Genomic DNA, 26,404 nt, shown 5'->3' with positions numbered 1-26,404 from the left:
TGTAATAATAGTTAGACAAGGGAAAGACCATCACATTTACAGTGATGCGTACTTCTAAAACATTCAGGTCTTGGTAGAAGACTACCTTCTAAAACATTCAGGTCTTGGTAGAAGACTACTTTATTAAACATTCAGGGCTTGGTAGAAGGCTACTTTCAAAACGGTCAGGTCTTGGTAGAAGACTACTTTCAAAACACTCGGGTCTTGGTAGAAGACTACTTTTTATACTAGTAGAAAATATGGGATTTTCTAGGAGTTTTCAAAACATATACAAACAATTACATCGAACGGTTTCAAATGTCATCATCAAACTTATACGAACAATGACATTAAATACTTATGAACTCACCAGCTTAAATGCTGACCTACACTTTCAAAATAACTTGTATTCTCAGGTAACCAGTAGACAAGTACGATGACCAGGTTTTGCGAAGACGGATCAGTCAAGACTCGTCTTTTATTTTTGATTACTTGTTGTAATATCTTATTATTATGAAAGAACACACATGTATTAAACTATTACTATTAATGCAATGGACGATGTTGTTGCTTGTTTACTACTTTACATTTGTTGTGATACATTACATGACATCCTCCGCCCCAGAACGTTTCCGCCATTCTCGGTTTTGGGGTGTGACATCTAAAGAATTCTAAGAGATTATTAAAACATTTCACTGGGTGATCCATATCGAGTCCTTCTACAATTCCATAGTGTATACAAATCATATATAACTTAGATCTGATAGGCCTTCGAATATGTGATAATACTCTATATCCACATCCAAACAAGGAAAAGGAAGTAGAGCGAAACCACACATTCTCAGACTATGAGATCCTCACTGTATATAACTTTGGGAGTATACCCCCTGTAATCATAGGTCTATCAACAAGGATCTTTTTAGTTTTCACGCAAGGTTATTTATGATTCCTAAAATACCCCTATGGTATTTTAAATTACTTGTTTGATTCTTAACTTCTGACATGATTTTGGGTTTATTGTAAATCTTTTAGTATCACAAAATACTCCCATAGTATTTTAAACTTTATGTTTGGCTCTAGCATTCCTATTTGATAAGTTTCGGATTTGTTGCAACATCACTATCACTCCCAAGCACACGTTAGTTGCATCTCGAATAAATGTAGTTGATCAGGCTACATTTATTCCAGCTTACGATTACATAACTGCTTAGGTTTGACGGTAATGGTCAACATCCAAAGACTTTTATTCTTGTTCTTCTTGTGATACTTTGTTCGGGTATTTAGATTCTGGATGTTCTTATACTTTGGTAAAATATGGTTATATTTTAAAGTATAGTTCTTGGTCAGAGTGTTTTATCCCAATGTATTTATAGGTTGTATATCTTTTATGATTAGATATACTGAGCTCACTATAAACAATGCTTTGATACCAATCTGTCACACCCCAAAACCAGAACGGCGGAAACGTTTTGGGGTGGAGGACGTCATGTCAAGTATCATAGCATGTGCAGTATAGTAATCAAAGTACACCAACCATTGCATTAATAGTAATAATTTTACATAGGTTACATTTATCAATAGCATCGAAGTAAATACAGAGAATAACATAAAGTGCAACTCGGTACAAGGATGTCTTCACAAAAGCTCCCGGGGTGTACCTGTCTACCGATGACCTGAGGATACAAGTTATTCTGAAAGCGAGTATCAGCATTTTTAAATGCTGGTAAGTTCATAAGTATTTAATGGCATTGGTATAAATACATGTTTTACTTCAAAAATAATCTCATACGATGATGGTGATTTGAGTTCACAGAGTATTAGAATCCTTTCCTGGAAAATCCCATATTTTCTAATAAAACTAGTCTTCTACCAAGACTCAATCGTTTTATGTTTAACAAACATTTTCCCTTAAAGGTACTATCATTATAAAAGTATGATTTACACTTAAAAGAATATGATAGAAAATCGTAATCACAAGTAATAGGGAAATATTATTTTTACCTCAGCAGTAACGCTGCTGGCTAAAAGTAAATAAAATATAGACTCCAGGTGGTATTCAATGAACAACACGCCTAGCAAAGTATAAAGGTAAACAAAACATAGACTCCAGGCGGGATGCCTCACAAAGTCTAAAAAGTGTAAATAAATACAGACTCCTGGTGGTATTGAATGAACAACACGCCTAGCAAAGTCTAAAAGGAATCAAATACAGACCCCTGGGTGGTGTTGAATGAACAACACGCCTCGGAGGGTCTAAAGAATAAAATACAGAGTCTAGGATGGTATTGAATTAACAACATGCCTCGGAGAGTCTAAACGAATAAAATACAGACTCCATGATGGTATTGAATTAACAACACGCCTCAAAGAGTCTAAATTAGCGCTCACTCCTATGTGGGCTGGTTTAAATGTTTATAATGTGACCTAGTATATAACTAGGAAAATAGATTATGATGGTTTCATATATAGAAAATACTGTGATAATACTTATTACCTTAAAGCCGTGAATTATAAGGTAAACGTAAAGATACTCGTAACCATACTGATTAACAATCGAATACTTGACGACCTGCTGGCGTCAGAATGAATGTGACATTTGTCACCCCTTGGCTTGGTCGGCCGGGACTGTAGCTAGCAGTCAGGATGTGGGAGTGTCTATCCCGTATAGATCTATACACACTATGTCCGCCCTCCCTCCTAGAGACTCTGGTTACCAACTTGACAGTGGTGGAATCCACGTCATGAGGATGTATCTCGTGTTTTGATTTCTATTGACCTTTCGTTTTACTAAAAAGTATATGTTTTAGGATATAGATATAACTAAGTTCTCCTTCATGAATGTTATGGTTGGTTTCTAAACTATACCTATTATAGTTTACTTGAGGGGTTATCTAGATGCCTTTTCTACCCAAAGGATGATGATCTGGTCGATAGAACTTTTTTGACTATATATATGTATACATGATATATAACTAATATTTAAATGACTTTCGTGATTGTCTCACATAAACGGTAATGTAAACTATATTTTGGTAATGATAGTCATACTTGGGAAAATACATACTTTTACAAAAGAGCAAGCATACAAAACAGTCGGGTCTTGGTAGAATACTACATTTCAGGTAGAAAATATAGGATTTTCTAGGAGATACAAACAATTACAACAAATGCTTACAAACATTTACAACAAGCACTTACAAACATTTACAATACACATTTACAAACATTTTCTTCAAACATATTCAAACAATTGACACTAGAATACATATGAACTCACCAGCTTAAATGTTGATCAACTCTTTCAAAATAAGTTGTATTCTCAGGTCACCAGTAGACAGGTACAGATGGCCAGGTTTTGAGAAGACAGAGCACTTTCAAGACTCGTCTATATTTTGATTATTCATTTTGGTGTTTTATTAATACATAAATAACACACTTGTATTGAATTATACTATTAATGCAATAGATGATGTTGTTGCTTGTTTATTATTATGCATTGTTATGATACTTCACATGACGTCCTACGCACCAGAACATTTCCGTTATTCTGGTTTTGGGGTGTGATAGTATCGAAGGAAGACGAAATGATAATAGTCGAAGTACCTTGGGATTCGTTGGTCAACACTCCTTCACCCATATTGACATTTGCGTCCATATGAGATATGTTCTCAGTGATACCTGAAGTCCGAACCTCCTCAGAACTTGATTCGATATGGGAACTTCGGGTGGTGTGACAATAGTCTTCTCAGGAGTGGATATTTGATAATTATCACCTTGAGTAGTGGTTGTGTCCATATAAGATATTTTCACAGAGCCACCAGGACCTCCAGTCTCCTCGATATTCGGCTTAATTGGAGAGACCCTCGTTGTTGATGGAATACCCATATGAATATCATGAGGTGGGGTTTGAGACACAACGCTTTCTTCAAAATCTGACTCAAGAACAACTTCTTCCAAAGAATCTTCAACCTCCTTTCGCTTTTTCTTAGATATACGTCTCGCCATATCTTCAGTCTTCGCTTTTTAGATGCAGGAGATACAGGAGTTGGAATTTCACGAACGACAACTCTTTTGCGATTAAGTTGTGGCTTGTGAGTGAGATTTTGAAGAGAAACACATTTAGGAGAAAAACTACTTGATATATTTGGTGAATGATGAGGCCGATAAGCCTTGAATACACCAGATTTTGAAGGCATATTCTCCTTGGGTTGTGTAGAAACATCTTCAATTACTGGAATAGAAAATTTCTTTGGCTCAGTGATAGGCTTCAAAGCCTCTTTCTTGGATCCTTTTCTCTTTTTCGGTGGACCTCCAGTACCCTTTGGCAACAAAACTCCAGTTTCAATCGAAGAATTGATCATTTGCAAATAAGACACCAATACTGGATGTGAAGGGTCAACCTTTCGAAGCATAACATCTGGAATGTGTGCAACTGTTGGAAATATGTTTGGATCATCCTCCACCGTCTTCGGATGTTGATACAATGAAAATTCAGCCTTATGTTCATCATCAGGAATAGCAATTCCTTCCTTTTCATAAGCATACTGCAATATCATGCTCCAATAACAAGCACAAGATATCCCATTCACTATATTCGTGATGCCAATGCTCTTAACAAATTCTTCCGACAATTGAGTTATGTAGTCAACCTGCAAGCCATAATAGAGACCAGCTATCATGGCATAAATTTCCAATTTAGCCTTATCCAAACCAATAGTTCGACCCGTCAGACATCAAAGAAAAATTCCAAATAAAAAATTCCAAATAAAAAATTCCATATGCACGGTAGAGAAGACTTTTTGAAATCACTTGTCCTCGTCAGAATTGGTTGATGTCCCATCTCATTGAACATGTAATGTACCTATTCATTTGAGACCTCATGGAAAGGTTCAATATTAGGAATATTCAAGATATGAGCAAAAATCTTCTTGGTTAACTTGAATTTCTTATCATTTATCATCTGGAAGGTAACCACATTAATCGTCTTGCTGACACCGTAGTTGAACCAGCAAGAGATAACCATGACATCGGTGCAGAAAAGGAGGAAAACATGGCCGTAGACAGAACATAGTTACTCAAAGCAACGATGAACATTTGTAAACCGTTAGGATACTGAGTAACATCCAGTTGAACTCGGTAATTAGTGATTTGAATCATCATTAGTGGTTGAGAAGTGTTGTCATCTATGATTTGAGATGGATCAAATGGAGCATTCTTGGGCGCCATTGTCAGGGTTTGATAAATTTGAAGAAAATAGAGTGTATAAAGCAAGATAATTTGGGGGATATTTGGATCACATAAAGTTAGAATGAAATCCCCAAAACCCCTTTTATACGTAAACCCTAAGTTTGAATTTGAAGCGGTTAGTCATTAAAATCATGACATGTGGTTCCTTGAAAATCGGGCCTGAAGCTGTAAAAGTAGCCACGCGTGAAAAGTGATGATCACTTTTTGCCTTGAAAACCGCATGGCAACCAAACTGTCACATCAATCAGTCGGTTTGAATACCCCAATAGGACAAGAATCGTTAAAGAACCCATCGGAATGAAGGTCGGGCTCTTTCACTTTTGGGTTAAAAAGAGAATTCATATGCCATACATCGCAAAATCATCAGCCTGAGTTGGTATTACTCAGAACCTCAAGGATTTCTTGAGTGCATATGTGTGCCCAAGAATAAGATAAGAAGCAAGCATAATAAAATTTGGTTATGTGATGTCAATTATAAATCGACACAAAAGCAGGTAGACCCCGGGAAAAGATCACTTCGTTCTACTTCAACAGAGATGTCGAACATCTTGTGTGGTTTCCCGTGAATTACAATCTAATACTCATAGAGGAGTATCAAAGGGATTCTTTTAGCAGGCTTTGTTGGTTGGTTAAAATTTTGTTACAATCCACAACTTAACATAAGTGCGAAAAATTGTAAACAAAATTACTTGTTTGACCAGTGTAGTCAGCGACAAGTTTGCTTTTGGAAAAATTTTCAAGTAACAAAGTGTCGAACTGATATTTAGACAAAAATCATATTCCAAAAAAAATTTGTCTCGGATCTTGTTGGGTAAAATGTCGTGGGTTTACAAAATTTTTAGCAAGACAATGCAAAAAGAAAGAATATAACTTTGAATATCAAAATGAGGTACTGAAACAAATGCTTCGTTACATTCTAGAACAAAAGTTCCCTGTCAATTCGTTAAATGTTTAGAAATATTGGGTTTCACCTACATCACGGTCACATGAATCCAGATCATAAACACATATTTTTACACATACCTATAACTTGGTTGGTTTAAACCAGAGATGTCTTGGGTATGTGTCATTGTGTGTGATCTTGTAAGAATATTTGAAGAAAAAGGTTGGTTAAAGAATCGAAAGTACCTCTGCTATTAGTGGACCAAACAGGAAACTCTTAACTCATTTGAGAAGAGTAAGGTAGCTCAGGGACTAATGTGAATATAACTTGATTGGGAAGGAATCCTCATGATGTGAAATTTATTAAGGCTTCAAAACACATTGAGTCATGGAGGCTTAGGTCGGCATGTTGCATCATGCTTCTAGGTACAACTTAACTAGTACAAAGTATCGATTATTTACCTTTCCATAGAACCGCAAAACACGTTCCATTATGGATCTTCATTAGAAAGCTTCATACAACATGTTAACCAAACAAAATAAAAAATATTTTTGACTTTTTGATTTTTGAAAGAAAATAACAAAAATAAGAAAATCTTTTTGATATTTTTGATTCCTGAATGAAAATGACAAAAATAAGAAAATCTTTTTGAAAATTTTGAATTTTTGAATGAAAATGACAAAAATAAAAAAATCTTTTTGAAACTTTTGATTTTTGAATGAAAAGAATCAAGAAAAGGAAGAAAAATGTACCAAATATACAAAGTGTAAAGTGTTGACATCAGAAATGAAGGTATCAACATTACGGTAGGAATTACGTAGCGAAGCGTGTGTTGAATCATTCAGAGGAGTTTCGAAAGCGAAGCATGTCAAACACTGAATGGTGAACAATAACCTCTAAATGAATCAACGAGATTTGAACATCACTTGTCTTTATGACAACTTCAGACCAGGAACAACATTTGCATCTAGCATGCCTAAGCTAGATAAAATTCTAAGAAAATTCTTTTCATCCAACAATTTTGTAAAGATATCAGCAAGCTGATCAGTTGTCTTTACAAAGTGAACTTCTATATTTCCATCTTCAACATGATTTTTGATAAAGTGATAATGAAGTGCGATGTGTTGGTCTTCGAATGTTGCACATGATTATGGAAGATGCGAATAACACTTTGTGAGTCACAATACAACAAATTTTTCTTCACGTTGATTGCAAAATCACGTAGTTGACATTGAATCCTGACGATTTGAGAAGTGCAAGCTGTAGCAGCAACATATTCGGCTTCTACTGTAGAAATCAAAACTCAAGTTTGATTTTTCGTATGCCAGCTAACGAGCTTCCCATCCAATAGTTGACATCTGACACTTGTGCTTTTACGATCAAGTTGACAACCACCCAAGTCATCATCTGAAAAAGCCTGAATGAAAAATCCAGTTTTTGAAGGATACCAGAATCCTAACGAAATTGTGCCATTGAGATAATGAAAAATGTTCTTGACTGCTATGAGATGTGGTTCCCTGGGATTCAATTGGTACCTATCACAATTACACAGAAAAAACATAATATCAGGTCAACTAGTTGTTAGGTATAGTAACAAACCTATCATGCTTCGATACAAATTGAGATCAACAGCTGGTTTGTCTAACGAAGGACCAAGTCATGTTCCAGCTGTCATCGATACTCGCAAATTTGAGCTATTCCTCATTCTAAACTTTTCAAGCAGACTTCGAGAGTATTTCTCTTGATTGATGAAAATTCCATCTATGCTTTGATGAATGTTTAACCCCAGAAAATTATTTATTTTTCCTAGCATGCTCATCTCAAACTGGCTTTTCATCATATTCTCAAATTCCTTTGACATATTAGGATTAGTAGAGCCAAAAATAATATTATCAACATAAATTTGAATAAGCATGAGATGATCCCCAAATTTCTTTCGAAAGAGAGTGGGATCAACTGATCCTTCTTTAAATTTTGATGATTTTAAGAAATTAGTAAGAGTAGCATACTAGGCACGTGGAGGTTGTTTATGTCTATAAACATCCTTATCTAAAACATAACAATGATCAGGATATTGGGAATTAATAAAACCTGGAGGTTGTTCGGCGTACACCGTTTCTTCTAGCACTCCATTAAGAAAACCACACATTACATCCATTTGATATACATCGAATTCCTTGTGTGCTGCATAGGCTAAAAATATTCGAACAACCTCAAGTCTTGCGACAGGGGAAAAAGTTTCCTCATAATCAATACCTTCTTGTTGCAAATATCCTTTTGCTACTAGCCTAGACTTGTTTTGAACAATGTTCCCTTCTTTATCAGTTTTATTTTTGAAAATCCATTTTAAACCTATTACTGGTCCATCTTTAGGTTTCGAAACAAGTCACCACACGTTATTTCTTTCGAATTCAGCCAATTCAGATTGCATAGAAACAATCCAATCAGGATCTTCCATACGAACCTTAACTGAATTTGGTTCTATTTTAGAAATAAACACATTGAACATACAAAACTCTTGATTATCATTTAGTTCCCTATTCTTCTCATGTAGCTGAGCTCTTATCAAAACTCTAGCTTGAGGATCACCAAGAATTTGTTATTGTGCATAATTTCGAGTGCATCTATCCATTAGTGGAAATGCAGGATCAAAATCTAATGACGCATCTTCGGATGTTTCATATGTTTCTGAAGCTTTGCCTGCAATCGACAGATTATCAGGTATATCCCAAAAAACATCAATATAAATATGCAACGTGTTGGGTAGGGATTCATTTTGCCCCCCCTCAAAAATTGGATCAATAATAAAATGCTCCCCCTTAACATGATCATTCATTTGAACTTGCTCCCCCTCAACACTACTAGTTGAAATCAAGTGCTCCCCCTCCACTTGAGAATTAGGTATCTCTGGTAAACTTTCGTTGTTCATTGGAGAAGTTGTCGAAGAGTTCATATCAACAACATCCTATGTGCTAGTCGAATCATCAATGTGCTTCGATGCTTTAGGTATTTGATTATCATCAGCATGAACTTCTGCATCAATAGCCCTGTCAGGAACACCAAAAATAAAATCCTAATCAAAGTCTAAAGAATTAAAACTTTGAGTGTCATCATTCGATTCAATAATGATTGGCTTTTGTTCAAATCATTTTTCGACTCTCTTAACATAATAATCATCAAAGGTAAGATTTAAGGTTTCTTCGATTTTCTTGGTTCGTTTGTTTAACACCCTGTATGCAACAGAATTATGAGAAGATCCCAGGAATATCCCTTCACCAACTTTTGATTGAAACTTCGAAAGGTTATCCTTGAGATTCATAATGAAGCATCTGCAACCAAAAACATGACAAAATTTAACAATTGGTTTCCTGTTGTTAATGATTTCATAAGGGGTTATGTTAAAATGAAGATGAATAAAAGATCTATTTTGAGTAAAACAAGTCGTCGAAACTGCTTCAGCCAAGAGATACTGTGGAAGATTCGAATATGTAAGCATTGTTCTAGCAGCTTCGCAAAGAAATCGGTTCCTCCTTTTGACAACACACTTTTTTTGAGGTGTGTAAGGAGATGAAAAGTTATGTGAAATTCCTTTGTCAGTTAAGAACAAATCAAACACTTTGTTTTTGAACTCCGAGCCATTATCACTCTTGATCTTTCGAACCTTTTTCTTCAAACTCATTTCAATATGATTGATAAAGTTGATCATTGTTTGAGCTGTTTCTGACTTTAAATGAAGAAAATATACCCAAGTAAACATAGAAAAATTATCAACAATAACCAAAATGTACCTCTTATTGTTGAGAGTTTCAACAGTTGAAGGACCACAGAGGTCGATATGAAAAAGTTCCAAAGGTTCAACAATCTTCGAATCAACAACTATTGGACGACCTTGTCTATTTTTCTTCCCTTGTTTGCATGCTACACATAAAGTATCATTATCAAATTTTAATACTGGAAAACCATGAACAAGATCATTTACCATCAATTTATTCAGATTTTTGAAATTTAGGTGAGAGAGCCTTCGATGCCATAACCGACATATGTCTGATGATGCTTTCGAGAGTAAGCAGACTGAGGGAACACCAACAATTGGTTTGATTTCAAGGGTAAACATATATCCTTTTCTTTTGGATTTGAGAAGAAATTCTTTTGTTTCTTTGTTTGAAATCATACTTCCTTCTTTGCCAAAAACAACCTGATTACCAGTGCCTACAAATAGTTGTGAAACACTAATCAAGTTATGCTGAAGACCTTCGACATATGCTACCCTGTTAACAGTGAAATTTGCATTCGTAACTTTACCATAACCTTTGACATAACATTTGTGATTGTTGCCAAACTTCACTACTCCAGCATTAAAAAGACTTCGATAGTCTCACAAGTTTTCCTTCCGACCAGTCATGTGACCAGAGCAACCATTATTAATATATCATTTGGCATCATGTTGCTCATCACACAAAACCTGCAATCAATGAAAGAATTTAGGTCCCCATGGTTGTTTGGGTCCTTTGTTATTAGAACAGAATGGATGATGAAGCGAATATCCCATAACCCAATTACGAACTTTTAATTTCAAACTATCAATTAAGTCCACTTCATGAGAAGAGGGTATTGAAATGAAATCATTCGTTGGTTTAGAATCAACACTGACTTTCCCTTTAACATTCTCAGTTTGTTTCATATCAACTTTCGCTTTTCAAACAACTCTCTAGTGTCGAATAAATGGATTCGACTCTTTAGATGATGAACTTCCATTACAAGACTCATTCAGGTAACTGTCATACACAACCTTGATTTCCTCTTGTGAAAACTTCCCAGTTTGATAAACTTTGTCTTTCCCTTCCAACCAGTGATTGATGTTGTTGACATTGGTTTTTCCTTTTGAAAACGAAACATTTCTTGGCTTCTTCAAAGATGGATTGGGAAAATGAGGTTGTGTGGGTTTAAAAGTCACATTTCTCTTTACATTGACATTTAATTTTTCAAAATTTGTTTTGAAAAACCAAATTTGACTTGTGTTTGAAATCGATTTTGAAAATGTTTTTCATAACCAACATTGGTTTGATGAAAAACTTGTTAACCATTCGAAAATCTTCGTTAATTAGAAAATTGAGAAGCATTCCTATGTTCATTTTGTTGAAAACTATTTCTTGGAATTTTTTTTTGAAAACCTTTTGTTTTGAGCATGATGAACAAAATTCTTTGACGTTTGATGTTTTACAAAATTCTCTTTGTTTGAATTTTGAAAATTTTGTTTTGAATTGAACGTCGAAAATTGTGGTTGACTTTTTGACAAATCTTTTTGAGTATGAGCAAGTGTTTTCTTGACAAAAGATTTGTTTTGAGAATTTTTCTGAACTAATATAGACTCTTTCTTTCAGACGATTTAATTAACAAAACATTTTTTTTCTTTTGAGACTCAATATTTTGCCAATAAACCTTCTTTCTTGCTTTGCACTTTGAAATTCCATTTTCTTTTGAAACCTTTTCAACTTGATCTTTGAAAATTTGATCATTTAATTTGGGTTTTTTAGAAACAACATCATTTTATTTCTTTTCCACTTTTGAATTTTCAGTTTTAACAACCCATATTCTTTGTGGTTTTGGTCTTTGAAAAGTGCATGAGTTCTTTGTGAGGTTATTTTCGACAGTACTTTGAATAGAGATAAATCCTTCTTTTGAAGCTTTCTTGTTATCCTCTTCAACAATTTTGTTGGTTTCAGGTTTAACTTTATCACCATTTCCTGAGGTAACAAACACCTGGTTTAGGAAGATAACTTCATCTGAGCATTTGAAGTTAGTAAACACAAAAGTATTTGATTCAAGATAATGGGGACCCTTTTCTTTCATGATTTTGTTAAACTTTTTAGTATCCTCGTAGACTTGATCAACAACTTGGGGAATGGTTGTTTCTTTCGAAACATCATCATTATCATCGTCACTGTCTGGCTGACTATCTTTAATAGTCACATGGTCAAGATCATGAACCTTCGAAGTGGAAGGTTGGTCAGTGTCAATTTTAACCAAATAATCATTACATATTTCTTTACCCTTCGCTAGAGAAGGGACATTAATGACAGATATCTGAGAATAGTTTACAATTTCCTCTACCTCAATTTCACTCGTATCACCAGAATTATCTTTGATATCAGGAAAATTGTTTTGAGAGTTAGATGTCAAATTCTCAGTTCTTTTCAAAATTTTGATTTGTTCGTTTTTGGTCAGGGTCTCATTTACAATGTTAACTAGATCATTTGCATATAAAAATTCATCAATTTTCAAAACACCATATGCATAAGAATCTATTGGGACGTTATCATATTCAGAGATTTTCTTTTGATAGTCAATGGAAGTCGAATCTATTTTCTCCCTATCGAAAGCTAAAACGGGCAGAAGTTTCTTATGTTGTTCTTTGCTAATATCAGATGAATGGTGTAAAGTAGTTGATTTCCCATACAACCTTTTTGCAATATTACAATAAATGTTTCGTTGTTTATGGAAATTTTTATTATCAGATCTGTAACACCACGTTTCCAAGACAAACCCTCAAAATCAGAAGATGTGTTTTAAGCATTATTTTATTCCGATATATGTATATATTTAAATAAAGAGTTTAGTGAAAAAGTGTGTAATTGGCATTATAATTTGTTTTAGAGGTCTAAAGAGTGCTTTTAAGGTTCGTAGTGGAAATAATATTTGAACATATGGCTAATGGATAATCAATTGGGTTTGTTTTGTAGTTTGTGGAATTATATTGAAAATCTTCTGTAGAAGGGGGCTATTTGGGTAAATTTGGATTTAATTTGAAAGAAAACGAGAAGGAAGAGCTGAATATTTCATAATTGAGATTTCGGAGGTTAAAAAGGTAATTTCTGGATTAGTTTTACAAAAGATCTTGAAGAGAGGGGCTGAATGGTAACTATTGGAGTTGATTTGAAAAAAAATCCTATGGGGAGAGACCAGAATTGAAAAATGTGCAAAGGTTTGATTGGAGCGGGACTTAAACCCGACGTCTTCTTTCCCTCCTGTTACATTGCCTAAACCCTAACCCTATCTACACTTTCAGCCGCCACCATTGTTGAAGACATTTCCAGCCGCTGCCTGCCTTGTTGAGACCGATCGTATGTCTCTTCTTCATCGAGACGCCACCACCATTTCCGGACGCCGTGAATAGCTGAGAGAGAACCGCCATACGTGAACCCTTCCGCTACCACCACCCGACTCCCTCCCGTTCTCTGATTTGTTGAAGCTCCGAGCGACCGCCGACCCTTCTTCGTTCCTCGCTTGCTACGCCCATCCACGTTCGTCGCCATCGCAGCTCTAAGCGACAACCTTCTACAATGCTTCAGTTTCCGTCTGCCACCAATTGTGGTTGCGTGGATGCGTGTTCAGTGGCCTTGTTCAGGCGGGTGGTTTTTGCTAGCCGAATACGTATGTGGATGCTCTCTCTAGTGACCGGAAACATCATGGGAACCACCATGTTATCTTGCTGCTGCCATGAATGTTCATTATTCTACCACCACCGGCCGTTGTGTGGTGGTGGCTATGTGCGTGTTTTGGTGTGTTTTTGTGTATTTTTGCTATGACTGTGTGTTGTGTGTGGTGTTTCTTGGCAAATTTCACGAGAAAAGCCACCACCACCACCGTGAGGTAGTGGCTGCCACCTCCAACCACCGCCTGCCGCCACAAAGGTGGCTGGGTGTGTGTATGTGTTATTTGTGTACGTACGTTCATTTGGATATTGCGTTGTAATATTGTATTTTTACCGGAATAATTAAGAAAATCTGTCACCACCACCGTGAGCCGCCATTGACCACCACTACCCAAGGTGGTAGTGGGTGGTGCCCAACTTAATTAATAATTAATTAACCTAAAAACCTAACAAATGGACTAATTGGAATGTGATTGGGGTGGAAACCCTAATCAGGCTTTAGAAAGCCTAATTTTGGATTTGTTAGGTTGGACTTATCGGGACCCACGTTTTGGGCCACTAGAATTGAATTATGAATTACACCCGATCACACCGTATGATTTATCTAGTAGAGTGATGGACTCAATGGATTCAGTCCTTAATGGGTTATGTAAGAAACACTTAACCCTAATCGCCATTTTATGTGAAAACCCTAATTTTTGCTTCAGCCTTGATTTGGGCCTTTCTATCGTGCTTTGGTGATTGGGCTAGTGACGGGCCATCCAAGAACAAGCATATGGACTAGAATATTTGGATGGGTTTTAGGGTAAGGCCCATGTGAGGATTTTGGGCTCAATTTGGAAAATTAGGCCATAGATGGGCCATAACTGGGCCTTGATGATTATGAAGTGTGGACCATTGGAATCCCAAATGTTTGGATTGGAATAAATGGGTGGACCTTAGGGTAAGATGTTAGAAAAAAAGTTCTAGTAGGATCGATTGATTCTAAGCATAAAAGGAATAAATAAAACAATAAAGAACACATGAATGGTTTAATTGGTGTCGAATGATTAAGCTTTAACACCTCAGAAGAGCTCGACAAAGAACTTCGACTGTAGAGGTGTGTAGGGTTACAAAGCAATAATAATAATAACGACGACCGTATCTAAGGCATACATGCATGCACTATAAATATCATAACCCTAAACTATAATCACGGATGGACAGGCCCATACCGAATATACTCAAACTAAGCGCATGACGCAACATAAAACACCCAACAATCTCCCCCTTTGCGTCAATAGAGCCGGGAGCTTAGTTCTGTTGAGCAATAGCCGACTTCTTGACAGTCTTGAACACCTTCGGTATAATGGCCAAAAGACTTTGTCTAAAAGTAATATACCACCGAAGCATGTCAGTAAAATTCTTCTTGTCTGACTCATTGTTCTGCTTGCACCGATGGATAATATTGATTATGTGCTCCAAGCTGTCCTTTGAGAACAGATGCTTATCAACAAGAGCAAAAAGAAATAAGGCAGCTTCGCCTCTTGTAAACATCACTGTGAGATGTGTGGAATCAATTTGACCCAGCTTCATCTTTTTCACATCTACAGGCTTTCCAATTGGCTTCACAATTGGTTTCTTTCTCAAGACATTAGCAATCTCCTGATCATCTTTGCAACTTCATGAATGTAGGAAGCCAACATCCTCTTCAGATGATCTAGGATCGGCACATACTCCTTCTCATTAGTGAGAAAAACGTTGTACAATAAGATCCAATCATGAGGATTTAAGTTAGGAATATCTGCCAGGGAAATCATAGAAACCGAGTTGTCTGAACCTCGGGTTATTTTGAATCGAACGTTAAGAAATTTCCCTGCAGGCGAAGGCTTCAATACTTTTACTGTTGTAATCTTCTGTGCACTCCAAGTCAAGTATTGCGGCTGACCGAACTGAAGATAATAATTGATGAGATCGCGATCAACTTGAGGATGTGGTGAGGGAACTTTTACCGTTAAATCAAAACAATGAAAAACAAATGCCTTTCGTGTTATAGGCATATCAAACTATGAGTCCCTCGAATTCTCACATTCAAATGAAGCTACAGGTTCCAGCCAGAACGTTCATGGAAACTCTATCGCTTCTTTGATCAGCTTTTCCTTAGTCCAAAGAGGGAAAAGTGCTTGTTTGCAAGCAAGATCATCAAGCTCTTCCTTCTTCTTTCGCTCCCTCTCTTATTCTTCTTTTGTAATCTGGAGATTTTCATCTAACTCCTTATCCCTTTTTCTTTCGCTTTAGGGCATCAACAATAGTTTCTTCATCATCACTATCATCATCTTCATCAACCTGACCTTTCATCTTTTCTTGATCACCAAAACCCAAAGCTACATTAACCTTCGGTTCTATTTTGACAATGACCTTCGGTTTATTAGTAGTAGTTTTCTTTGTGCTTTCTCCCCCTTGTTTTGAAGTAACCAATGGCTGAGTAATACCCTTCATTTCACGAAGAAGTTCAATTGCAGGAAGAAGCTTGGTGGTCAGGTGATTCCGGATTGTAAGAGTAAGAATGGAATCATGAGCGTGAAGAACATTGTTTAGCATATTGAGAACATCACCAACACAACTTCTGAAAACTGCACGTTCGGTTTTCAACAAAGCTATTTCCCGATCCGCGTGAGCCAATTGAGCCTTCTGAACTTCAATAGTAGTGGTTTGACGAGCAATATCTTCCATCAATGTGATTTCCTTTGCTAAATCTGTTGGATAAGGTGTCTAAGTCCATAACTATTTCGGGTGTGTACTTGACCCGACCCGACATGGTCCATTTGGGTTGCATGGCACCATGCAATTGGTTAGACTAAATGAGAGGAATAACACTTGGAGATTATTAATATATTATAAGTTCTAATATATTAATAATATTATTTGATTAGTTTGATCAATAATTAATTTAGAATTAATTAAGTGGTCAAAAGAGAACTAATTAAATATATGGGGTTGATTATGTAAATCATCCATATCTTGTATAGTGGGCTAAGAGGCTCCATGGATTATCAAGTTGGGTTCTACCCATAGGATGCTCCATGGATGCTCCATGGGAGTTACAAACCCATGGGTCATGGAAATGAAGAGTCATGACACATTAGGGTTTACATGGTGTAACCCTAGATGTGTCAACACTATATAAGAGTCCCATTCTCCACAAAATTGGCTACACAAGAGACACTAAGGAAACTAGAGGGCTTGGCCGATTTTGAGAAGTGTGTATTATCTCAAGAGTCTTTCCAAGAGCATTTGGTGTTGTGTGAAGCATTTGAGGCATCACACTTGGGGTGCTAGGCTCACAAGGTTTCAAGGAACACAAGCAACAACAAGGTAAGTTATTCTATCTATACTTTAAGTTAAAAATTGTTCCCCATGTATGCTAGATAGGAATATAACCTTGGAATTCAACTTTGCATGATAATTAGACAAACATAGATCCAAGGTTATTAGGGTTGCATGTACACTTAGGAAGTGTTAGAATGCTCAAAACCCATCAGTGGTATCCGAGCCTAGGCTTGTTTGTTTGTTATTTGTGCTTAAAAGTTGAAGAAAGTCGAAAATCTTGCTGTCTGAATGATGGACTCGGCGAGTCTATGGGGAGGACTCGTCGAGTTCATGTGTATCTTCAACCTACTCGGCGAGTAGGTTTATGCACTCGGCGAGTAGGGTCGACAGAGTGCAGAATTTCGACTTCAGTTGCTGGAAATGAATTAGAAACATTACCCTAAACTGTTTTGGTACTTGAAAACTTGTTTTAGAAGGTGTAATGTCTTTTCTAACTCATTTACAACAACTAGTTATCAAAATTACAAAGATTAAATGTGATTTTGATTCTTGAATGTGTTCATATTCATATTCTTGTTCTTATGATGTTTAGATGATCATAGGAATTATTTGTAACCTATGTGGTAGATTAATTCATGATCATAATGTGTTTTAATGGAGTCCTTAACTTGTCCTCAAGTTATGGAAAACCAAAAGTCTCTTGGATTAAAAACCATTAAAAGAACACAAGAGTTAGAAAAATGAAAAGTTCTCATTTTATTACTCTATTAAACTCATAAGTTACAAGAAATGAAAAGTTTTGAAAGTTTACAAAACTTGCCCTCAAGTTTTGGAACAAGTAAAGTTAAGCTAAAACTTTAGTTCCAACCCCTAGAATTTTAAAAGTTAAAATTCAACCCTTATTATGATTTAATAATTATATATATATGTATAAGAACAAAGTCGTCTTACCGCTAGTACGCCTCATTCACGAAGCCGGTCTATAAGGTGGGTATAAGGTTGTTGCCTATAAAATGGTGACTTAATGGGTGTCCACTCTCACCCACCGCTTGCTTGATCGGTGGAGGGTCGTTAGCCGAACGGGTAAGACAAGGACTTATTAATTCTCATTCAAAGTATGATGAATATTATAAAGTAACTAAATGTTTTATTAAATTCCCAATCTTAGTTACGTTAGGAAAAATGTGAATAAGGTGCTATTCCATGAAATTACACTTTACACTTTGATTAAGTCGTTGGTGGAGCGTGTGTGGTTAGCCGGCACACTAACTTGGACTTAACAAGGTAGGTAAAGGGTGACTTAGGGTTTATTATAGTATCGATGGAGCGTGTGTGGTTTACCGGCACATCGATTGAGTGATAAACTTTAAGGGTACCAAGTGATTTGCATGGTTACTTCACACCTCGTTTTATGATCCTCGGTATCCCAGTCACAAAACTTGGAGGGCACACTCGAGATTGAAACATGCCTTTGAAAAGTTCATTGAATCTCAAAGAATCTAGGAATTTCTAAGAACCATTCGAAAAAACCTAATACTTAAATATTGCGGTTTTCATGGTGGAAATTGGTGAATCGTCATTCACCTACCTTTCAAATATGACATAGCTTAGATTACGGCATACCTCTTCTAAGTTATATTATATTGTGATTGGATCCTAGCCTTAATATTACATTTGGGTGTTTTATTAAGGACTCTCTTATATCTAAACTAATCTTGTTCTTCTTCCTTCAGATGTCTTTCAACAATGCTTCTGGCTCTAATCCTAGTGGCTCCTTTACCCTTATGAACTTGTGTGGGAAAGTCACCTTTGATGGATCCAACTTTAATGAGTGGATCAGAAACATCAGGATGATTACCCGCTACGAGGACAAAGAATATGTCCTTGACAAGGAGCTTAAGGAGATTGATGAGACCACTGCAACTCCTCAGGAGGTCGCTGACTTTCGGGCACATGAAAGGGATGCTACAAAAGTGGCTTGCATCATGATGGCCACGATGACAGCGGAACTCCAAAAGTCTTATGAGGATTTCTACCCTTATGAAATGCACCATGATTTGATGGAAAGATACCATCAAAGTGCAAGGCAAGAGAGGTATGAAATCATCTGCTCCATGATAACAACCATGATGAAGGACGGGGAATCCGTCACGAGCCACATGCAGAAAATGCAAAGGTATGTGGATCGTTTGCTGAAGCTTAATGTGAACTTCCCGGAGGATCTTGCAATAGATATTATTTTGCATTCCTTACCATCGTGCTATGATCAATTCCGCATGACATATCACATGAACAAGGAAGAAGTCACCCTCAGCAAACTTCAGGGACTTCTCAAGACCGCAGAATCAGGTCTTAAGGGGAAGTCGGTTGCTATCACTCCTACTCCAAACTCAACTCCGGTTTTGGCAATCGGGAAAAGTCGAGGGAGGAAGAGGAGGAGATCTTCGAAGGGTACCAAGGCTCGGACCCTTGATGGCTCTTCTTCAAGTGGAACCAAGAAAGGTTTCATTACTCCTTCTTCTGACCCAAAAGAGGCTGAATGCTTCTATTGCCATGAAAAATCTCATTGGAAGCGGAACTGCCCAAAATACCAGCAAGATGTGAAGGATGGGAAAGTCAAACCCAACCATGCAGGTATTTACACTATCATTTCTAATAACTCACCCCATTCTAAATCTTGGGTCCTTGATACCGGTTGTGGTATTCATATTTGTTGTGACTTGTAGGGACTAAGAAGAAGTGAGAATGTGGAGCAAGGAAGGATAAACTTGATCATGGGGAATAGGAAAGCTATACCTGTTACCAAGATTGGAGTTTATACTTTATCGCTAAGTAGTGGGTTTAGTTTAGATTTGAATAAATGTTGTTACTCGCCAGGAATGGCAAGAAATATTATTTCCTTTCATGCTTTGTACAAACAAGGGTTTACCTTTTCATTTAATAATGAAGTTGGTTCTATTGATTCTTTCTTTAATAATGTTCTTTATTTTAAAGCATTACCTTGGGATGGTGTGTATGAAGCTGTGTCTGTTGTAGATAATTTAGGAAATAATGTTTTGTGTATTGATTCTACTAATAATAATAACTTGGATAAAGCATCTTTATGGCATTGTCGTCTTGGACATATAAGCAAGAAACGCATAGGCCAACTCTAAAAGGATGGAGTCTTGGAGTCGTTTGACCTAAAGTCAGATGATAGTTGCGAATCATGCTTACTTGGAAAAATGACAAAGTCACCCTTCACAGGTTCGTGTGAGAGGGGTGAAGGTTTGTTGGACCTTATACCCACGGATGTGTGTGGACCATTCAAACATGCCACAAGGGATGCTAATCGTTATTATTTGACTTTTACTGATGATTACAGTAGATATGGATATGTCTACTTGATCAAACATAAGTCAGAGACTTTCGAGAGGTTTAAGGAATTTAAACAGGAAGTCGAGAATCAATTGGGCAGGAACATTAAGATGCTTCGATCCGATCTTGGTGGTGAGTATCTTAGTTCAGAGTTCCTCGACTATCTAAGGGAATGTGGGATAGTCTCACAATTGACACCTCCCAGGACACCACAGTTGAATGGTGTGGCTGAGAGGCGTAATCGAACCTTGTTAGATATGGTTCGTTCCATGATGAGTCGAGCTACGCTACCAATCTCATTCTGGGGGTATGCCTTAGAGACTGCCGCCCATATTCTTAATCTAGTCCCTACAAAGAAAGTTGCCAAAACTCCTCACGAGATGTGGACTGGTAAAGTACCTAAACTAGACCACATCAAGATTTGGGGTTGCGAGGCTTTCGTGAGATGCGAGACTCATGATAAGCTCGAACCTCGAAGCGAGAGGTGTATTTTCATCGGTTACCCACAGCATTCCTTTGGTTACCTCTTCTACAGACCTAGTGACAATGTGGTTTTTGTAGCAAGAAGAGGAGTCTTTCGAGAAAGAGAGTTTATAAGCCAAGGAGACAGTGGGAGGCAAATTGATCTTGAAGAAATTCAAGAATCAAGCGGTGAAGGAACTTCAAACTCTAGCCCTCAACTTGAGGAGGAAACTCCTGTTGAGCCAATTGACAAATCTGTACCTCTGAGGCGTTCCACGAGAGTTAGGAGTGCACCTGAGCATTACTATGGATTCCATATTACTGCAAAAGGTGAGACACTTATTAGTGATGAGACACTAGTAAGTCAAGATGACCCTAACAGCTACGAGGAAGCCATTGCAAGCCCCGAGTCTGCTAAATGGAAAGAGGCTATGGATAGCGAGATACAATCCATGTATGACAATCAAGTTTGGAACTTGGTTGAAAATGTACCAGGTCGTAAGACAGTAGGGTGCAAATGGGTCTTCAAGAAGAAGACCGACATGGATGGTAAAGTACACACTTATAAGGCTAGATTGGTTGCAAAGGGCTTCTCTCAAATTCCTGGAGTGGACTATGATGAGACCTTTTCTCCGGTAGCCAAGATTAAGTCTATTCGGGTTCTGTTAGCCATAGCTGCATTTCATGACTATGAAATCTGGCAGATGGATGTCAAAACCGCTTTCCTTAATGGAAAGTTGGCTGAAGATGTTTACATGAGTCAGCCAGAAGGTTTTGTCAGCAGCAAGTACCCTAATAGAGTGTGTAAGCTTGAGAAATCCATCTATGGATTAAAGCAAGCACCTCGCAGATGGAATCTTTGCTTTGATGAGAAGGTCAAGGAATTTGGCTTTACTAGGAGTGAAGATGAATCTTGTGTGTATGTCAAGGCTAGTGGGAGTATAGTTAGCTTTTTGGTATTGTATGTGGATGACATACTACTCATAGGAAGCGACATTCCAACCCTGCAGGAAGTAAAGTCCTGGCTTGGGAAGTGTTTCGCTATGAAGGACCTTGGTGAAGCTGCCTATATTTTAGGGATAAGGATCATGAGAGATCGGAGTAAAAGACTAATTGGACTTAGTCAGAGTACCTACTTGGATAAGGTGCTGAAGAGATTCAGCATGCAGGATTCCAAGAAAGGAGAATTACCCATCCAGAGTAACACCAGATTGAGTAAGACACAAAGCCCTAGCACTGAGGCTGAGATAGCAGAAATGAGTCGAACACCTTATGCTTCGGCTGTAGGATCGATCATGTATGCTATGACGTGTACTCGACCCGATGTAGCTTTTGCCTTGAGCATGGTTAGCAGGTATCAGGCGAACCCTGGCAAGGCACACTGGACTGCGGTAAAGAATATCCTCAAGTACCTCCGGAGGACTAAGGACTGGGTTCTTACCCTCGGTGGGAGTGATGACTTGAGAGTTGTAGGGTATAGTGATGCTAGCTTCCAGACTGATAGGGATAATTTCCGCTCTCAGTCGGGCTGGGTCTTTACCCTAAACGGAGGAGCAATTTCTTGGAAGAGTTCCAAGCAAGAGAAAGTGGCAGATTCTACTTGTGAATCAGAGTATATTGCAGCTAGCGAGGCAGCAAAGGAGGCGATATGGCTGAAGAACTTCATTGGAGACCTTGGAGTTGTACCAGCTATTAAAGAGCCCATGGAAATTTTCTGTGATAGTGAAAGTGCTGTTGCCTTAGCCAAGGAACCAAGGGATCACGGGAGATCCAGACACATCGACAGAAAATACCATTTTATCAGACATCGAATTGAAGAAGGACTCCTCGTGGCAAAGAGGGTATCATCAGATGAGAATCCGGCAGATCCCCTCACAAAGGGACTGACTCGGGTTAAGCATCTCCAGCATGCTCGGAGCATAGGGCTGAAGGATGATATTAGATTCAGTAGTTAGATAACCCAGAAATTTGTAAAGTGTAATTCACATTAGATGATGAATAAAAGGAGTTTTATTTATGAGTAAAGTGTTGCTATCTCTTGTCGATCGTTTACTATATTTCTTTTGCATGTTTTGACTTCCAGAATAATTTTGTTTGGTATAACATATTATTCAAACCTCCACAGTCGGTCATATGTTGGAAGTAGATATGAATCAAGACTGTCATGTTTGTTGTAGAGGTCTTGGACAAGGCTACAACAATCATGAGTGCTCATAAGTTCTGAGCATTGAACTCAACCCACGCTCACTGGAATCACTTCATGGAATTCTATCTGGAGTGATCGTGAGACGGTAATATCGTATAAGTCTTCAAACCTAGAGATATGATTTGTTACTTACAAGTTGGTTATGCATTGACTGTACGAAACCGCATTGGTAACTCGATGTTATAAAACGTACTTTTGTGTGTAATTCCATGAGTGGTAGAACAAACATATGAGTCGAAGTTTATCTGTTCCTTCTTGGATTAGAAGCTGATATCTGGGCCCCTCGATGATTTTGTTTTGACCCATGTACCGGGCCCGGTCAGAACTAAGTTGATGTGTTCAATTAAGTTCTATGTCAAACAAATCGGAAATCGGGAAACAAATGCTGGACAATAAGCAAGACAATGTTCCATGTATTTGTCCGGCTGATATCTAGAACATAGGATTATAAGATCACTTATCTTAAATGGCGTACCATCATCTTCTCAGTTCCGAGAAACCTTGAAAGAGCTACGATTGCCGGTCGGTTCCTGAAGTACTAGAAGATATAGTTATTAGACTTATCCAAGTGGGAGACTGTTGGATAAGGTGTCTAAGTCCATAACTATTTCGGGTGTGTACTTGACCCGACCCGGCATGGTCCATTTGGGTTGCATGGCACCATGCAATTGGTTAGACTAAATGAGAGGAATAACACTTGGAGATTATTAATATATTATAAGTTCTAATATATTAATAATATTATTTGATTAGTTTGATCAATAATTAATTTAGAATTAATTAAGTGGTCAAAAGAGAACTAATTAAATATATGGGGTTGATTATGTAAATCATCCATATCTTGTATAGTGGGCTAAGAGGCTCCATGGATTATCAAGTTGGGTTCTACCCATAGGATGCTCCATGGATGCTCCATGGGAGTTACAAACCCATGGGTCATGGAAATGAAGAGTCATGACACATTAGGGTTTACATGGTGTAACCCTAGATGTGTCAACACTATATAAGAGTCCCATTCTCCACAAAATTGGCTACACAAGAGACACTAAGGAAACTAGAGGGCCTGGCCGATTTTGAGAAGTGTGTATTATCTCAAGAGTCTTTCCAAGAGCATTTGGTGTTGTGTGAAGCATTTGAGGCATCACACTTGGGGTGCTAGGCTCACAAGGTTTCAAGGAACACAAGCAACAACAAGGTAAGTTATTCTATCTATTATTCAAGTTAAAATTGTTCCCCATGTATGCTAGATAGGAATATAACCTTGGAATTCAACTTTGCATGATAATTAGACAAACATAGATCCAAGGTTATTAGGGTTGCATGTACACTTAGGAAGTGTTAGAATGCTCAAAACCCATCAAAATCAGCGTGGAGCTTCTTAAGACGAGTATTCACTGAGCTTAGAAGAGAAGTGTTCTCGGATCGAATATCAGAACGAACGGAATCAAACTTGAGTTTCTCCTCCTAAAGAGACATGGAGAGAGAGTCAACCGATGCATTTACCTTAGCTGCATTCGCATCAAAATGTCCTTTAAGGGAATCAAGAAATATCTGAGTATTCTGAATGAGTTCCGTAACATCTGTTGTAGCTTTATTGCAGGCAGTTGTAGATGCTTCAACTGTCTTGGTTGATTTATCAATTGCTTCCGTATATTGTTCAAAAGCAGTGTCCAAGAAAACCTTCATCACAACATCATTGTACTTTAATGAAGAATTGAGCAAACGATCAAGCTTATCGTCCAGACTTTGCATTTGTTGTCTTGTTGCTGGAGCCTCATCATCTTCATCGGTGGGGAGTCTATAAGGACTGTAATACATTGATTCAAACTCAATATTGTGACCACCTAGAGTGGGAGCAGAATCACTGGAGGGTGATGGTGAAGGAGGTTTGGGTGTAACAAGGGTTTTGGTTTCAGTATTAGCCCCCATATCAGACACGTTGACATTTACTGGAGGTTAGGTTGTGGTAGTGGAGATTGGGGTAGTTGTGGTAGTTGCTTGTGAAATAATGGGAGGTGGTAATGGGGTTGTAGAGAAGGGTATTGTGCTAACGGGTGGAGGTGGTAGAATAGTGGTAGTATTTTGAGTTGTAGGAGGTGGTGGAATTGGTGCAACCGAAGCTGGAACAGTATTTTTCAGTGGGGATGGAGGAGGAGTTGGAATCTTGTCATTGAGTTGTTCAGTGGGAGTAGGAGGACGAGGAGGTCGATTACCTCTAGGTGAACCTTCGTGTCCAACCTCTTCGTCCTCATTAGCCGATTGCTCCTCATCATGTTCTGAGTTTGAAAAAGAAGGATTCTTTGGTCTCCTTGTCATTTTCTTGACCTTCTTTGGAGTCGAAGAGGAAGCTTCTTCAGCCTTTTGCTTCTTAGACTTGGTAGTTTTTGTAGAAGGACCTTCAGTTTCCACCTTCTTGGTATTAGCCTTCTTCCATCGCTTTACTGGCTTCTCCACAACATCTAACGCGACTTGCATTTCAGGAGTCAATTCTCTCGGACCCTTGGGAGAAAGTTTCCGGTAGGCAGTCATCACATTACTTTCACTCGACACACACATGTACATCGTTTCAGGTATTGATCCAATGTGAGAAAACTTGGTGGCATCAGAGAAGATAATCTTCTTGGTATGAAAAGTAGCCACAGAGGAGAGCATAGCATGTTTCATAATTGGAATCTGAAAGTTATCAATGGCCCTTCGAGTGATGATGGTCCAGAAACGACCACAGGAGATCTCTGAATGTCTTGTTGAGGAGTTGAGACTTTGTACCAGTTGCGACCAAAGAAGAGAGCCATAATCCAGATTAATACCATTGTAGAGACCGTAGAGAATGGTCATGAAACCTTTACTTGTACCGTTAGACCCAACTACTCATTCCGCCAAACCCTTGTTGATAAGGGTAAGTAACACATTTCATTGTGGTGGCAAACAGGACTTCTTGAACTTGGTCACTGTTGTAAGAACATCAATATAACCCATTTCATAAAACATTGAGAACAATTGAGTCGTGGTAATGAAATCTGGAGAGACGACAGAAGCATTGACGGCAAGCCGTAGCAGAGAGTAGCATCGGGCTTTTGAAATGGATGCCTTGTGATTGAAAATTTGAAAGTAGATCCTCTCCTTGTTCTTATCGTAACACATAGTAGAGTACACCTGGAACAACAAAGACATGGGAACAGATGCCACCTGCGTAAGAGCGATTACCAGTGGGGAGTACTTAAGACATTCAACAACGTGTAGCATGTATGAATCATACAAGAATGGGTTTAGTTGAATGATCATGTTCTGATTAGGTTTGATCACAAGTAATGACGAAGAAGCAGTTTGATCTTGATGAGATGAGGATTCCGCCATTGATGATGTAAAGAAGAAGATGAACAGTTGAGGATTGTTGAAGATTGCTGTTGTATTTGAGAGAGTTTGAAGAAGGTAAGAAGTACAAGTGGTGGGAGAAATCCTTTATATACCGCTGCTAGGAGAGAGAAAGAATCTCTTGTAATGATGATACGATCCCTGAAAAGTCGCTTGA

The 26,404-nt window shown here is 37.8% G+C and overlaps 1 protein-coding gene across 1 annotated transcript; it reads right to left on the bottom strand.

The window, feature by feature from the left end:
- Nucleotides 1-24,831: 24,831 nt before the first annotated feature.
- Nucleotides 24,832-25,710, bottom strand: LOC111905508 (pollen-specific leucine-rich repeat extensin-like protein 1). The gene has a single exon (XM_023901191.1). It carries the CDS (start codon nucleotides 25,708-25,710, stop codon nucleotides 24,832-24,834), a length of 879 nt encoding a protein of 292 aa, XP_023756959.1.
- Nucleotides 25,711-26,404: the final 694 nt, after the last annotated feature.

The sequence above is a fragment of the Lactuca sativa genome, chromosome 9 (assembly GCF_002870075.4).
Source record: "Lactuca sativa cultivar Salinas chromosome 9, Lsat_Salinas_v11, whole genome shotgun sequence".
In the NCBI taxonomy this organism is placed as follows: domain Eukaryota; kingdom Viridiplantae; phylum Streptophyta; class Magnoliopsida; order Asterales; family Asteraceae; genus Lactuca; species Lactuca sativa.
The sequence above is the reverse complement of the archived record's forward strand: the minus strand, read 5'-3'. Positions and strand labels throughout refer to the sequence as shown.